Source organism: Aptenodytes patagonicus, chromosome Z (assembly GCF_965638725.1).
Source record: "Aptenodytes patagonicus chromosome Z, bAptPat1.pri.cur, whole genome shotgun sequence".
Classification (NCBI taxonomy): Eukaryota; Metazoa; Chordata; class Aves; order Sphenisciformes; family Spheniscidae; genus Aptenodytes; species Aptenodytes patagonicus.
This window is the reverse complement of record NC_134982.1, coordinates 32,350,591-32,366,300: the sequence shown is the minus strand read 5'-3', so window position 1 is coordinate 32,366,300 and position 15,710 is coordinate 32,350,591. Positions and strand designations below refer to the sequence as shown.

At 36.9% G+C, this 15,710-nt stretch overlaps 1 protein-coding gene across 3 annotated transcripts in view; it reads left to right on the top strand.

The window, feature by feature from the left end:
• PLGRKT (plasminogen receptor with a C-terminal lysine) overlaps positions 1 to 14,490 on the top strand; it is a 29,227-nt gene extending 14,737 nt beyond the window's left edge. For 2 of the 3 annotated variants that reach the window (XM_076361924.1, XM_076361923.1), the window contains exons 3-5: positions 5,825 to 5,955; positions 6,948 to 7,057; positions 11,701 to 14,490. In XM_076361924.1, coding sequence (XP_076218039.1) covers positions 5,825 to 5,955; positions 6,948 to 7,057; positions 11,701 to 11,822 — 363 coding nt within the window. In that variant the 3' untranslated portion in view covers positions 11,823 to 14,490. Of the gene's footprint in view, positions 1 to 5,281; positions 5,493 to 5,824; positions 5,956 to 6,947; positions 7,058 to 11,700 lie in introns of those variants that run through there. The other variant, XM_076361922.1, reaches the window with a different exon arrangement.
• The last annotated feature ends 1,220 nt before the right edge of the window (positions 14,491 to 15,710 follow it).

The window sequence follows — 15,710 nt, the reverse complement described above, 5'->3', positions numbered from 1 at the left end:
CGTCTTAATGACGGCGACATGAAATACAGTTCCCTAAATAGGTTTACTGCCACAACCATGCTCAAGTCAAGTGCTTGTCCTGCCCACTATTTTAGAGGGGTTGGGGAAGATGGAATATCTGCCAGGAAAGCCAACAAATATGTCAGGCTGCAAACGGAGACTTTATCCAGGGGTGCTTACTATGTCTTCCTCTCTCCAGATACATCTTGACCTGCACGAAATACATCAAAGAAATTTTATTTAGTACACATGGACAGCGAGGAGAGAGCATTTTGCACTGGCTCTGCTTTCCATTTCTGTTGAGCCTTTGTACACCACCTTGCATCCCATTTGTTTTGCTTTGTGCATCACCTTAATACAAAACCAAAGTAGCATCTGTTCCTTCCTACAGCATCTGAACATGAACCAGAAAGGCAGAAAGAAAGAGAGAAAACAAGCTAAGAGTCTGAAGTATCAGAAATTTCCAGTCTATCTACCAGTGCTGATGTGGCTTGTAATCCAGAGAGGACTGGAAGCAAGTTGTTTTTTTCTGCAAGCTGTCAAAGCTGATTAAATTATTTCAGATGAGAATTTTCTCCCACTAGCTTTTAATCAATGAAATGATGGTATAAATGCTCTTTTCTGTGGTTTGACATCATTGTGACAGTCTGGAGAATAATCAATAGAAACGATAAGGATGGTTACCACTGACTAGTTTATTAGCATTATCAGTTTCACAGTAACTGACCTTTTCCCTCTCCACCTCACTTCTCTTCATCTGTCATGTTTCATTTTGTCAGATTGATTTCCTTTTACTACAACAGTTGGTATGTGGCAGACTTCAAATGCTAATCAGCCCTTACAGTTTCCCACATGGTGCTGAGAAACTACTAGCTGTATTTAAAGAAAAATGGGAAAGTTATTTCTAATTGGGTCCTCCTGAGAGTGTTATAAAATATAAAATGTAACTTGCTACTAGTACCCATTTTATTTTGAAATACTAAACTTAAATTTTTAAATTACGTGATCAATATTTATTACCAATAAAGAAGTTGCTACTGTCATTTAAGAAAATCTGTTCATTATGGAATTAAACTCACAGAAATTTATGTAGGTTTTTTTAGATTATGATATTAACTGTACTTGTATATGTGTCTCTAAAACATGGTCTGATTGTTGTAGGACGCGATTTCTTAACAGTAATAGAAAAGCACGTTTGGATGTGTACCCATGCATCCACAATCACAGCTTCAGCTCTCTTGTGCCATGCACAGCAACCTGGCTGGGAAAACTACAGCATCTCCATTCCTCCCACGGTAAATCTGCACCTGAGACCCTTTACCTATAGTTTTTATGCAAGCATAGTCATGTAAATAGTCCCTATTGAAGTTTTTATGGCTATATAGATGGGAGGCTTATGTATTTAAAATTAAATAGAATTTATTCCCTAAGACGTGGCACTTGGATGATGAACTGTTGTTCATCTGATGGGTATGATGTGCACCTGTGGCTTGTTTCCTTAATCAAGTTCTCCCATCAGTGAGATTATTCTAAATAAGCTACAGCACACCTCTGCTAAGTTTGAATGATATGCATTTTTTTAAACTTATCACTTATAAAGTTCCACATGTGAAGTTATGGTTTGCAGTAAAATGAATAACTACTGTTCTTAATTTGTGCTTCTGATCTACCATAATGGGAAAAGAAGTCATCTTAAACGTCATTGCAAAATAAGTCCTAAGGGAGCAGGACTTGGCCTTTGTCATAAAATCTGCATGTTAATAGGTCAAAAGTCTTCTCCACCCTTTCAGTACCCCAGTGTGGCTGGCATTTTCAATGGAACACATGTGGAGGAAAATAAGACACAATTACTAAGAAATTAACAGCTGAAAATGGGATATTGATTTGAACTGCAGACAAACATGATTTGGTTTTCTGTCTTTCATCTAATTTGGAATCACCTTTTGTGGTGGACTCCTGAGTCTTTCCCTGTATAGATCTGCTTTCAAATCCTGGCTTGCTTAAGGTTAACATAATCTTAATATAATAGTTTCGCCTTATGATCTACCAATAGTTGTTTGCCAGTGTAAAGTCAGGGTATCAGGCTATCCTGGTCGTTCAAAACCATCAGGGCTCAAGATGTTCAGTTCAGATTGGCATGTTAAATGGGTAAGCACAAGGATATTGCCCCTGAATTTTTTGAAATTTTGAAAGATTAAGGTACATAGGAGCTGCTTGAGTGCCCACGCAGGTATTTAATTTTGCAACTTAGAGCATCCAAAATTCATTTAAATTCATATACTCCTTTAGTGTCAAACATTGCTTATAAACCTATTTAGCTGATCAGATGTTGGGTCTGGACATGTTAAAGCAGTCTTTGATGACACAGGGTAGGGTAGGTGGGTGCCCTGCCTTATGTCTGCTCTGTCAGAGTCTGCCAGAGGGGTGTTCCCTGTTGCGCTGAATGCGCGTTGCTGGAGCCCACGTGTGGAACGTGACGGCAGCATTGACCCACATCATTCAGCAGCGCAGTGGCTACAGTGCTCTCTCAGAAGAGCTCAGGCGTACTCCACACTGTTTTTTCCACAATTATTCCAGTAAGTTTAAGCTGTGCGATGAAACAGTGTGTTCTGGGACAACTTTGTCCATAATTGTTGTTCAGTTTTCCCTTTCCTTTTCCTTAAGGGAGACTTGAAATCCAGTGACGTCCATGTGGAATTGCCCTGGAACACTTTGACTAAAACAAAGATTTTTTCAGAATAGAGGAGGACAGAACAAAGGGCATTTCTGGCATTTCTGGCATTTGGGAGAGGTATTCCTGGGTTTGGCATAAGATTGCATAGGTTCAGAAAGATTTTGGAGCACATCTAGTGACGTTTGTGTGTTGTTATTAGATTTTCTCCATATAACATGACTAAATAAAAATTGATTTAAAAGCAAACCTATGCAGCAGTAGTGTGGATTACTTAGCATCCCTAAAAACATCTCAGTGCTTTTTTGGTGCTACATTCTAAGTTTATGGACAAAATAGATCTTGTATAGTAAAAACTGTTCATTCTAACATCATGCAACTTCAGTAATAGAAAGAATTAAATTATTAATTTAGCTAAATGTTCACTAGATCTACTTTTTACTGCCTTCTGTGCATCAAGATTCCTCTGAAACCTTTTCTTCTTGGCTATGCCACATTTCCCCATGTACACATAAAACGCTAATCTCTAAGATTCATCAGTCTAAAGCTTGCCTCCAACACATCTTTTTTTAAGAAATTAATTTAAATACAATATTGTGTTTCATCTAGGTAAGATTTTACATCCACATTGAAGAGGTTTGCTCAGAGAAAGGAATTATGAGCATTTTTCTATGCGTTTTCCCCCCCCTTATTTTTGGATGGGGTAGCATGTAGAAAGTTGAGGGTTGTTTTTTTTTCAGTGAGGAAAAAAATAAGATCCTTCTGGTTAGAAAAGAATATGAAAAATTATTTGATTATGTTATCTGGCTGCTGTTTATAATATACAAAACAAGCTGTTTTCATTTATACTAAGTTATTTATATAAATTACTTGTAGATATACAGGAAAGTATCCTTGGGCTTCTGATGCTTGATATGACAGGCTCCTACAGAAAGGTGTTTGTTTGACCTTAGTGTCTGTGACTTAGTAATTATCTTTTTCTTTCAGTACTTGGGTTTTAAAGAGCTATCAAAGTATAACTTGTGTGAAGGGCTTTTTGGTTTTATTTTTGTTGTTTTTAAAGAAATCATATTAAGATCCTTTAGTTTACTCTTTTAGATCTAAACTTACAGCTTGCTTTTTATTCCATGCTTACTTCTTTCTACGCTCTGTGCATATTAAACTGTCTGTTTTTCTTCTTCTCCATTAAGTTTCCTTTTAGCAAGACCTATATTTCATCAGCATATCGTTGTCCCACTTCCTCCCCATGTACTTCTTCAAACTGAAGCTCATTTAGGGTAGTACTGCGCATCTTGGAAGCGTAGGCTCCCTATTTGTGCTGACAGGCAAACAAAGGATCCCTTAATACTTTTCACACGTGTGCAAACTACACACACAATCAAATTGAAGGGGAAAATAGAGGTCATTAAATTGATATTACATGTCATTATTGTATCTTGTCACATCAACCCTCAGCAATTTACCAGGCTTAGGATATTGGGGACCACAATGGGGCTAATTAACGGGCAGTGTGCTTGTTTACTTTAGAATTTCCAAGTGTCTCATAGGTGACAAAATAAAATCTAATTATTTTGATATTTTATTAAGTGGTTTGTCAGCTATTATATAATTACTTCTTCTGAAAAAAGCGATCTGAAAATTATGGATATATTTGATATATGTTGATATTTTTTTTGTGAGAACAACAATTGCAATGTAAGTCTTGAGGAAAGAGGAACAGATGGAACAGTATTGTGAGACTACAGTGAATGTTGTTTTTCCTACTGTGTACAATTATATGTAATTAGATCTGTCCTTTTTTTATTATGCTGTCTAAAAAAATTAATTCTACCTATCTAGGTACTGAATGAGCTTGTAAATAAGATAGCAAGATCAACATAGTCTGAAGAAATAATTAGTAACAATTTAACAGAAATTGTTCTGTTCAGGCTAAATCAATAGTAATGGAGATGAATAAATGGGTGGAAACCTTAAGTAATTACAAATCCTTTAAATTATTCTTGAATTAGAAAGCAGGAGAAAAGAACAGATTTAATTACTTTTATAGATGCATGAGAAGAGAACTTTCTGAATTCACTCTTTGTTCTTTCTTTTCTAGAATACACTTTTTTAGGCAGCTGGTATTCTGTTTCCTGTACCTTGTTGGACTTTTTATGCAAGTCAGTTAGCTAGGCTAGACATACCAACTCAGATACTCTGTTTTTTCCCCAAAAATGAGTTACAAACATTAATGGGAAGAAGCAGACTTCTTAATTGTGTTAACTAACTTCTGTACTCTGGCTTCAGGCTGCTTATTTTTGGCACAATTCTTATTTTTTGCATCACTCTCAGGAAAGACCATTGTTCTTTTTGGTGTTCTGTACAGTAGAGAGGAACTTTTAAGAAATAGTAAATTTACCTTTATTTAATGGAAATGTACCAGTATGTTTAGGTGGAGCATGTAATTTAAAAAAAAAAAAAAGTCTAATAGTCTGTTTTTTTATTTGTGTGCACCATAGAAAGTTCTACTTTGTGTGAATATACTGTCTAGATTGTACTTTTTGCATTATTGTTTTTAATTTTAGTTGCAGAAGTATTTTCTCATGGACCTTTGATATGCATTCCAGTATCTTTAAAAGATCTGATATCTTCACAGCGTTTTTTCTATATTTGTAAGCTATGGTGTTTCAAAAGAGTTATTAGCTTTATGATGCATCACAAAGAAGAGAAATCCTCAAAGGTCGAAGAGGTGTCAACATTGACTCTAAAGATACTATCTGCTAAATTAAAGGAGAATAAATTGGAAAGCAGCTACCCTTTGGATCACCATGGAAATGCAAAGGTCAGAGAACCTTAACCTAGGGCGAGCTGCTGAGGCTTGGGGAGCTCTCAAAACCTAACACTGGTATTTTGGTTTTCTTGACCTTGAGAAGCAGCATTAGAAAGATTCTGCATTAAAGCATATGCTAATTGACCTAAATGCTTGCTTGGTATAAACTATTCTGAGTTATTACTGAAGAAGACCATTCTTAATCAAAAGCTATGAATGACTGAAGTAAAAGAACAAAAATGAAACCTTCTCAGTGTTTTGGATTTATAGACCGAGGAGAGATTGACTCAGTCTTTAAAATAAATGGATGACTTAATTTTGTTTAACCTGTCTTCCTTCTTTAGCTGGAAAGGCAACTACTGATGCAGAACCAGATGAGAGAGAGACAAACAGCCATGCAGATTGCTTGGACACGGGAATTTCTCAAATATTTTGGGACATTTTTTGGACTTGCTGCTGCAGGTTTAACAGCTGGGTATGAAGTTTATTACCTAACAGAAAATAGAAATATATTACATTTATATTTCTATGATGCAGGATCTTCCTTTTGCATTATAACAGGTAGTTATTTTTATCCAGTAACTGCTCAGAGGTTGATCAGATGACAAAGTGACTCTCATTTCTGTCTGCTTCCAGATGTGTTTTGGTTATGTCTGTGCTGCAGACTTACATAAAAGCAGAGACATGTGAGCTGACAATAAAATGATACAGCTGAGGTACCAAAAGTTCAGTGTAAAATAAAAGTTGTGTGTGGAACAGGAGGGATTGTTTAAAAGCCATGCTCTTCTCTTGTCAGTATTGTGATTTAATGAACTATTAATGAGCAACAAATCCTCCCCCATCTGGGTTTTTTAATATGTCAGTGAGCAAGTGGTCATATTCTGAAATCTGTTTACTTAAAATTTGAATCAAGAAACTCACCGAAGGGGAAAAACCCCTGGCTAATAAAGCTGTATTGCATGGGGAAGAACTTGCTTTATAGGACTTTTGTTTGGTAACATGTTTTTCTTGTGCTATAGCATGATTAGAGGGAATGTAGCAAATATTTGTAGTTTTACGTACATAGTACAGATTAAATGCACCTTATGCATTATGCATTCTCTGTGCACTCAGATGCATTTGGTACTGAACATAGTATCTTGATTGCTACATGTTGCTTGTGGCTGGATGGATATATGCATGTGCACATGCATGCTACACGAGTTAGATAATCCCATTTTTGTTAGATGTATTCAAAACTCACTTGAAGCTTTTTTTTTAATACTCTTGGGTTGACAGTTGAGCAAGAAGGCAACCAGAAGACGAATGCTTCTGAGGAAATTAAGAATTGTTCTTCTTTGATAAGGGAGTGTAGAAGGATACACAAGTCCTAGACAGTCAAGGTCAACACAAACTAACAGTGCTGATGTGCTGAATGTCCTAAATAATCTTTTTTTTTCCTTCTTTTTTTTTTTTTTTTTTAAATAGAGCAATAAAAAAGAAGAACCCAGGAGTTTTACTGCCAATAGTTCCCTTAAGCTTTATATTTGCCTATCAATATGATATGGGCTATGGGACACTGTTGCAAAGGATAAAAGGTATGTGTATATAAGTCTGTCTGGGTCACACATATAACCAAGCTTATGTTTTTAGAATGGCTGGGAGAAAACTTGCGATAGATTTTCTCTTTTTTTATGGAAAAAAATCTTACTCTTTCATTTATTTTCTTCTCTGTTACAATCGGATACTTTCCCAGTCAAGAGTACTCCCTCTACTTTTACAGCCTTTCCCTCCAGTTAAGACTGTTTGTTAATTTCTCCTCTCGTTTCAAAAAAATGTGAATTCTAAGGCTATAAATACAGGTGAAACGAGCATTGCATATTTGGGAGAAATGACAGATCTAGTTATTTCCTTCCATATTCCACTCCAATGCTGCTGTTTTGGCAAGGGGTGGGGATGATAAGAGCAGATAAAGAGATACAGACAGGAGTCATGCCCTTATACCTTCATGACCAAACACAGTCATCAGCTGATCATCTTGCCACAGTGCCCTTCTAAGATGGAAAAAAGAAAGGTGAGTCCCAGAAAGTGGGGTCTTGCCTCGTTGCCAGTGGCAGATCTGATTAAGTGATGGGTGTTAAGGATTACGGAGGTGCATTTATGTGAGCTCTGATTCCTAGTGAAGGAGGCATGCTAAGAGAGTGTTCACTGTAAGTGAAGACAGCATTGGGCCACGGCTTGTCACCTTCACAAATCATCTTAGTTAACTAGCTTGATTTTCCTGTCTGCTACTGACACAAACATAGTGAAACAAAATAAAAATTTGTTTCAACTCTTGGTCTTAGCCTCCAGATCTAAGAGCTCAGTTTCCTAACCCTGTGTACTTCATTGAAAATAATGATAGATTAATTAGACAAACTCTGAGATATTTCCTGCTGCATACAGGTGCAAATATATTTAGGTGATGCAGCAATGTATATTTGCAAACATTTCCTAAACCCCACTAAATAAATTTCTTTGGATTTTAATATGAAGAGGCAGTTAAGCACAGGGAGAAAAACTGGGTGGCTCTTGGAAATGTGTTGAAAAGGAGATTAGTACATACAATGCAGAAGGAACACTTGGAATTTAGGATTTGTTAATAATTTTTTTTTTTTTAAAAGAGGCAATTTTCATTCCAGAATTTTGAAAGAGTGAGCATTTCATAATGCAGACCCCATGGCGAGGGTATGTAATGTGTTTACTGAGGACCATGTGGTCCTGTACAGGTTGGAGAGGGGCAATGTGGTATCCTATTGCTTTCCAAATAGGAAAAGTCATCTTCATAACTTTAGATCCAGTAGGGCAACTTCAGCAGTATGCAAGGCTTGTGAAAAGGTTTTGGAGAAAAGAAGCTATGGAGCCAAATGGACAATAAGATAAAATTAAATATGCCAAACTAACTCTGTCTTTTCCAGGAAAATAATTTCTCTTTTCCAAAAGAAATGTGATAGATCTACTATAAACTCATGAAAGCATTTAGTGTGGTATCACATGAAGATTAAGTTAGCATGAAGCACATGGAAATTAGTAGACAGGTAAGCATTGGAGTAAAGAGAAGATGTCAAAGGTTTGTGCTTAAAGAGGAAGGCTAGGCTTTAGCAGGGTTATTAGCAATATTCCTCAAGATTTGGTCTGCCTCTGCTTTTGCTTTGTATTTGAAATTATGAGTACGTTACACCAATCAAATCTGCGGATGACAAACTTGATTGGTGTCATCAACAGAGAAGAAATAAACTGTAGTACAAGAAGAACTGATGACCTGAAGAGCTGATATAATATAGGATTCAATACGATAAGAAGGTCAGCAAGAAGCTAGAGACTAGTAGGGTTTTCTATCATCAGAGCCCACCAGCTGGAAATGATAGAAAAAGGGAAAAACCTGAATGTGTTAGGTGATCACAGAATGAGTGTAATCCAGTAGTGTGATGAAATTATGAGAGTCAAGCAAAGTCTAGAATCAAGTGAGGTTTCCTAGTATCATAGCATGGTTGAGGTTGGAAGGGACCTCTGGAGGTTGTCTGGTCCAACCCCCCTGCTCAAGCAGGATCACCTAGAGCTGCTTGCCCAGGAAAATGTCCAGATGGCTTTTGAATAACTCCAGGGATGGATATTCCACAACCTCAGTACAAATAGAGAGTAGAGATAGGAAGGTATTGATGCAGGAAAACACTAATACCTTCCTTGGAAATTTATACATAATTTGGATCACTTCTGTATAAGGAATCTAGAATTACTGAAGAGTTAAAATTATCAGGGGATGCCGAGCTGCCTTGCGAGAGAAAACAAAGTGATTAGTTTGCTTAGCCTTGTAAAAAGACATGAGAGATTTGGGTCTACAGATCATACTTACAGGATAGGATAAAGGAAAGTAAGAGAAGGAAATTAAACTAATTACTAATATCAGCATACTAATAATTACTAATACCATGTTGTTATTAGAATAAAAGGAATTGGACTAGCCTGAATGAATCTGGGCTGGAAATCAGAAGAAGGTTCGTAATTATGTGGAAGTCAGGTTCAGGAGTTCATTTTTATTTTAAGATTAAAATTAAGTAGTTGAAGAGAAAGTTTTATGATACAACTGACCTGCAGCCACAATGCTTGTTCTTATTACTCAGCTGATCCCTGTGTCCACTTCCATGCTACTTTCTCAGCCACTTCTCTGCTTGCCCATGTATTCTGTTGGTCCATGCCATGCTTCATCTCTGTGGTGTCATAATGAATGTATACACCATTCCCTTTATTGTTCCCTTTTTAACTGGTCTCTTTCCTCCAGGGTATGCCTATCTTTAGCCTCTCCTAAGCTAATCTGCAATTATTTCCATGCTGCACAATCTTTCTTGAATCTGAACCACGTTGATCAAATAGCCTGGCATCTGCTGTCCTTCATTCTTTGGAATCAGTTTATACCCCTGGAAGGTTTCTCTATTTCTCTTTCACCAGGCATTTTGTCTCTGACCTTGCTTACAGTTAACTTTTTCTTCTGTCTCTAGCCTACTTGTCCAAACATTTTCTCATGACTTGCTTATTCTCCCACATTGAAATCAGAGAGGTTTTTTTCCTGCTTTATAGCTTGGGCTAATTAAAGCAGAAACTGAGGACACAGGGGGAAATACCTGTTTTGAGTTCTGCTTGTGCTACTGAAAAGCCATTAAGTGTGCCAGGGCCAGGTATCAGAACTGAATCTTTCGGGAATGACAGGGTTACAGAACAGCCCTCAGGTGCACTGTCTTTTCTGAATGGCTGAGGACAGTAAGAATTAGTCATGGACCTGCTGTCTATGTTCTTGGCCTTGCTGTTCTGCTTTTCCTCCCAGTCCAGGTACATATTGCTGGTGTCTTTCAGACAAATTATTAGAGGAGGGGAGAGATTATATAGCCAGCCCCCAAGTGCAGAGAACTTCTGCACTAAGCAATGAAACTCTGGCTACCTTTTCCAAGATTTAGATAGCTCACTGCTTGTATCCTGAGCCATGTAAGAAGGATGGTGACTCGGCAATCTGCTCTAGTGCATGTGAGTGGCAGGCACAGAGATTTGACTATAACATCTCTCTGTCACCTAAGATCTCTTGCTAGTCCATAATCAGATGCTCTATGCAACTGACTGACATTGTGTTACTACTGGTTACAGGAAGTGGTGACCGGTGTCGTCCTCTTGGATATTACTGATGTATGGAGACCCCAAGCACTCTAATACTACCAAAACTGCAGTTGGAGATTTCAGCATACAGACCTGTTTTACAGAATGACCACAATCTTGACTGTATTACAATATTCAGTCAGGATCATCAAGCTAGGAGTTAAGGCATAGGTAAACAAGATTGTTGGCATTGTACCAAACGGCATCAGCCAAAACAGACGTGTTCTTTGCCTAGTCTTCATCCTTTCTTATATCACAATCAGACCACCACAACTTATGTATGATGTTCAATCTGTATCTTTGTTTTTTGGATTCTCTGTCCTAGATGTTTTCATTCCAGCCTTACCCCGAGCATTCTGCACCCTACAACTTTTCCCTGTTATGCTGTTAAGACTGCATGTTTAGGTAACTGTCTTAGCAAATCTTTTTGTGAGCAGTATGCTTTGACCAATGCTGCTTCAAGTCCTGTGCAACCCACTTTCTGCATGTAGCCTGACATCTTCTAGCCTAGGCCTGAGACAAGGAGAAAAACTGTGCCCAAATATGGCATGTCTAGTACACTGTGTACAGGGAATTTACTTGTTAAAGCTTATGTATGCTTTTATGTGTATGTGTGATCCACCCTCTTCTCAGACTCCTAATTGGTCAGATACAGTATGGGGTTGGTACAGAGTACATGGTGATGCCAAGTCCTTGCTGTATCTCATGCCTCAGTGTAGTTTTTAGGAGAAAGGGGCTAACAGAAATGGCAACAACAGCACAATTGATTGTTTTGGCCCAAGTTCTTTCAAACAAATGCAGCCTGAGGCAGATAATTCAGTTCAGACCAAACACTTCCATGTGCAGTTATCCCACCAGTCCAAAATTCCTTAAAGACAACTTTAATGCTACCTTGGCATCAGCTCGTTTGTAAAATACATAGCTGTCACCTAGTATTTTGTTGTTCTGGCCCAAACAAGAATAGCTTAATCAGTTTTTGTTTTTTGGGTTTTGGGGTTTTTTTTACTTCCTTTGCTTTCTTACAGTAAGGGTGAGGAAATTAATTTCTTTACTTTTTAAGGTGAAGCAGAAAACATACTGGACACACAGAGCACTTTGCTAGAATTGCCGAAAGGACCGCTCACTTATGAAGACCTGGAGAAAATCAGAAGATCTCAGAGCAAGTTCTTCATAGAAAAATAGGAAGATGGTATTAAAGCTTAATATCTGAAGTGTGATTGTAATACTGGCTTTGGACATAAATGAATCATTAAAATTTTGAGAAAATTATGAGCTTTTATAAAATCAAAATATAATTCATTTTTTTAAATCAGTACTTTCTAAAGTGATGATTTTCATATTGTATGTATCTCTTGAAAATATCCATTGTTGCTGTAACATATTTTTCTTGTTTAGAATGAAACACTGAATTTCCACTGTCTATTTAGAGTCTGAAAATAACTTTCACCTGCAGTAAAAATGTCTGGTACTGACCAAACTCACTATAATCAACAAAGATAAGTTAATTGGTAGTTACAAATTTGTATAAATATGGTCATAATTTTCAAATATATTTAAGGATGCACAGCTCAATTTGAAGTCAGGAATAGACAGCTTCTTTGAAAAATAAGACACTTTTTATTTGCTGTCCTTTCGGCAGTAAACTCACCATCTCTGCCTGAAATTCTGGAATAAACAGCTTTTATCAGAAGTAGGTTCAGAAGTAAACACGTCACTTGCTAACTGTGTGTTTTACTCTTAGGAAAAAATGTATTAAAGTATGAGCAGAGATAATTTCTCAAAAAGAGAAAACAAATTATGTAGCTATTTCCTGAACCTTTTTCATGCTTGCTTGACATTCTGAAACTCAGGATAATTTGTTTACATGAAATCAGAGTTTCACTACTAAGATGAATATTAACTTAGGCTAACAGCAAGCAAAATTATTAATGTATGTTTTTGTAACGGGTAGATCCAGGGGTCTTAAAAGTACTGAAAAACTGATGGATATTTTGCATGCCTTTACTCTAGCATGGTATATCCTGAGAATACAGTTTTAGTATATTTCAGTGTTCTGATGTTACACTTGGCAAAAAAATGCATCTTTCTGTATTGGAAATCTTGTTTAAAAACAGATTATTTTGTGTTTTGGATGGAAACTCTTCTAGCATTAGTCTAATTGTTGAATGAAAAACAAATGCTCGAAAAGCATCCAATAATGAGCTAAGCCTAAGTCTGTATTGACAATTTGTTGAGTTAAAAATTAAATTCCAGCTGGAGATAATGCCCCAAATCTGTTTTTGAAGACTGCTTGACAAAAATTAGAATATTGTTACAGTAAGACAGGTGAATATATAATAAAACAAATGCTTCTCAACGTAGAAGAAATTAATAGCACAGTTTCCATAGCTGTGTAAGATTGATTTCTGAAAGCGCAGTCCTTCTGCATTCAATCACTTCTGTAATTGGTTCTGTCATCTGCATGTTAACGATGCATACAATCTGTAACACATCAAATGTGATGCATTTTAATGTGCAGAGTGATAAAATGGGTTATAATAGCTTGTTTGGTTATAATAGCTTGGTCTACACTTTGGCTGTTCAGGATTTAAGGCAGTGATTTTAATTGTCTTGGAAAGCGTGCCTCAGTTCAGCCTATGGTGCTACCCATGTTCTGTGAGCTCACAAAATGCAGCCCAAGACCACCTCACATTTTCTGCCTGTCCTATAACATCATCCCTCACCACTTGCTGCTATATTATGTACTACTCTTAAGACATATGTATCCCTGCTTACTTGTTTTGCTTTGAATAACAGATCATCTACTACCTTTCCTCCAAGTTCTGAAGTCCAGCTTGCTTTAATTTTGAAGAACTTATAATAGCCTTTTATATTTTGATCTCTGTCATCTATTGATACTCTTTCTTCCAAGAAAGAAAAACAGTTAAACCAGCTTGTTTTGGTATTTGTATGTCTCCACCTGTGCCTTTTAAGCCACCTTTTAATCCTATGAAAGACATTTTTACAAAAGAACAGTTTTAATAGTCCATACGGCAGTTTTACTTACAAATCCTAGAAAATTAGGAAATACCCTAATCCTATCCACTGTGAATAAGGAATTAATATCTATGTGTTTGTGATAGATTGCTGGCTATGGTGTTGGATCAGAAGGCAGTGTTAAAGGAGGCAAGCAAACTAAGCAAAATAGTGACCCAGATAGCAGTTTTAGGAGATAATAGGATAGCTATTTATTACTCCATCCTAGCTAAATTTGAATTTTTTTTTCTCCCAAAGGTTAAACTTAGACCAATAGCGTTAATCCATTGCAAGACTCCACACTAAAAAGTGACGGAAATGGGGCAAGTTTAATTCAGTGCTACACAGTGAGTATCGGTGAAAGTTAGCAAATTTAAAAGGAAAAAGCAACAGGCTTTAAGCAGGACAGTCTAATGCCAAACCCAGAAATGGATCTAAATGGGCTACATAGAATGTGCCAAAGATCGTCAAGAAGTTAAGGGTTAATCACCTTTATTGCCTTTATTTTTTACTGTTAGTTTTGCTTTTTTCTTGATAAATATATGCTTTTGTTTTGAAGATGCTCATTCTTTGTTACTGAGTAGTTATTCTACTGCCAGTGTATTAATCAAAATGCTTGCATGTGCCAAGCCCGGTCATATCTGTCACATAGATATACAGCTACAGAGTGGCTGAACTGTATGATTTCCTTCAGAGAACAATGAAAAAAAGCAGGAAAGGTTACCTTTGACAGGGTCTACTTAAGGGAAATAGATGTTTACAGCACAAGTTGCCCGTAATCATCATACCAGTTGTACCCATAGAAATAAACTAATAAAACACCTAAACCATCCTGCTCCCTTCTGTCATTGGTGCTCAACTGGCTTCAACTGTAAGACTTACTTTAATATATCACAGCAACTGTCTGTTTTCGTGAATCATTGGGGAAGAGAAGGAGAGTAACTGCAGGGGGAGCTTGTTCTGACCTGAAGGCACTACTCTTGCCACCTTAATCCTGTTGGCTGTAATGTCTGATAGACATGTATCCTGAATCAGTGTCACTCAGAGCAGGATTATTCTGGGAAAGTGAGAAGTCAGTCATGATTAGGATGTCAAAATTAATCTCTTTGTGTTCTCACTATGGATATGTCTCATTTAGAATCCAAGAATGTGTACGCTACTTGCGTGCCTGCCCCACGCTTCTCTTGTTAATCAGGTTTTGATAGGATACATGAGTATTGTTGAGAAAAGCAAGCAAAGTTACTTTGGGGGGTCCAGTTTGGGCGCCCTCCTTTATTCCTTGGATGAATGATTTAACTTTTCTGAACCTTTCCTTATGACAGGGAAAGTGAATTCTTACAACCCCTTACTAAATGTTTTGAAGTTATTTTAGGACTATGAATGCATATAACTGCTTTTAAAAGTAGAAGGGGAAAGCACTTATGTGGACATACACGAATGAGATTAGTTTCTGCATTATTATTTAATTGTGTAATCAATCTTGGAATTCATTATATAAAAATGCTTGGATTTCTTCATTTTTAAACTATTAGCTTTCTTAAAGGTGAACTGCTTTCTAAAACCCACGATCATCTGCTGCCAAAGCCCTACGTAAGGTAGCTGGATAACATGGGTACTTAGTCACCAATCACATGCATGCAGTGGTATTTCACCTTTCTTGCAGAATCCTGTCTGGTACTAAGCAAACTTAAGAAATATTTTAAATTCATGTTTGGGCAACTTTCAAAAACTGAGTAGTTCTTGCAGCAGTGAATTGCACGAATTTGAAATGAAGTCTCTGAAGAAAGACTAATGAAGTCTGTGCATTTCTGTCCTACCCTCTGATCTTCTGTGTAGATTGTCTGACGTTTAACGTGAATAAGCCTTTTATTCAAGGTATTCAAGGCTGTCAAGGCATTGTTAAAGGGTATCTTTTTTTATTTAGCCACCTGTTTTCATGAAACATCCTCTACCCTCTATAAACTTTGATTGCTATTGGCCAACAGATTCAAAATTTAGTGCAAGGGAGAAAAATGGTACAATCATCTTTACATTATTTTAGGAAACAAAAAAATA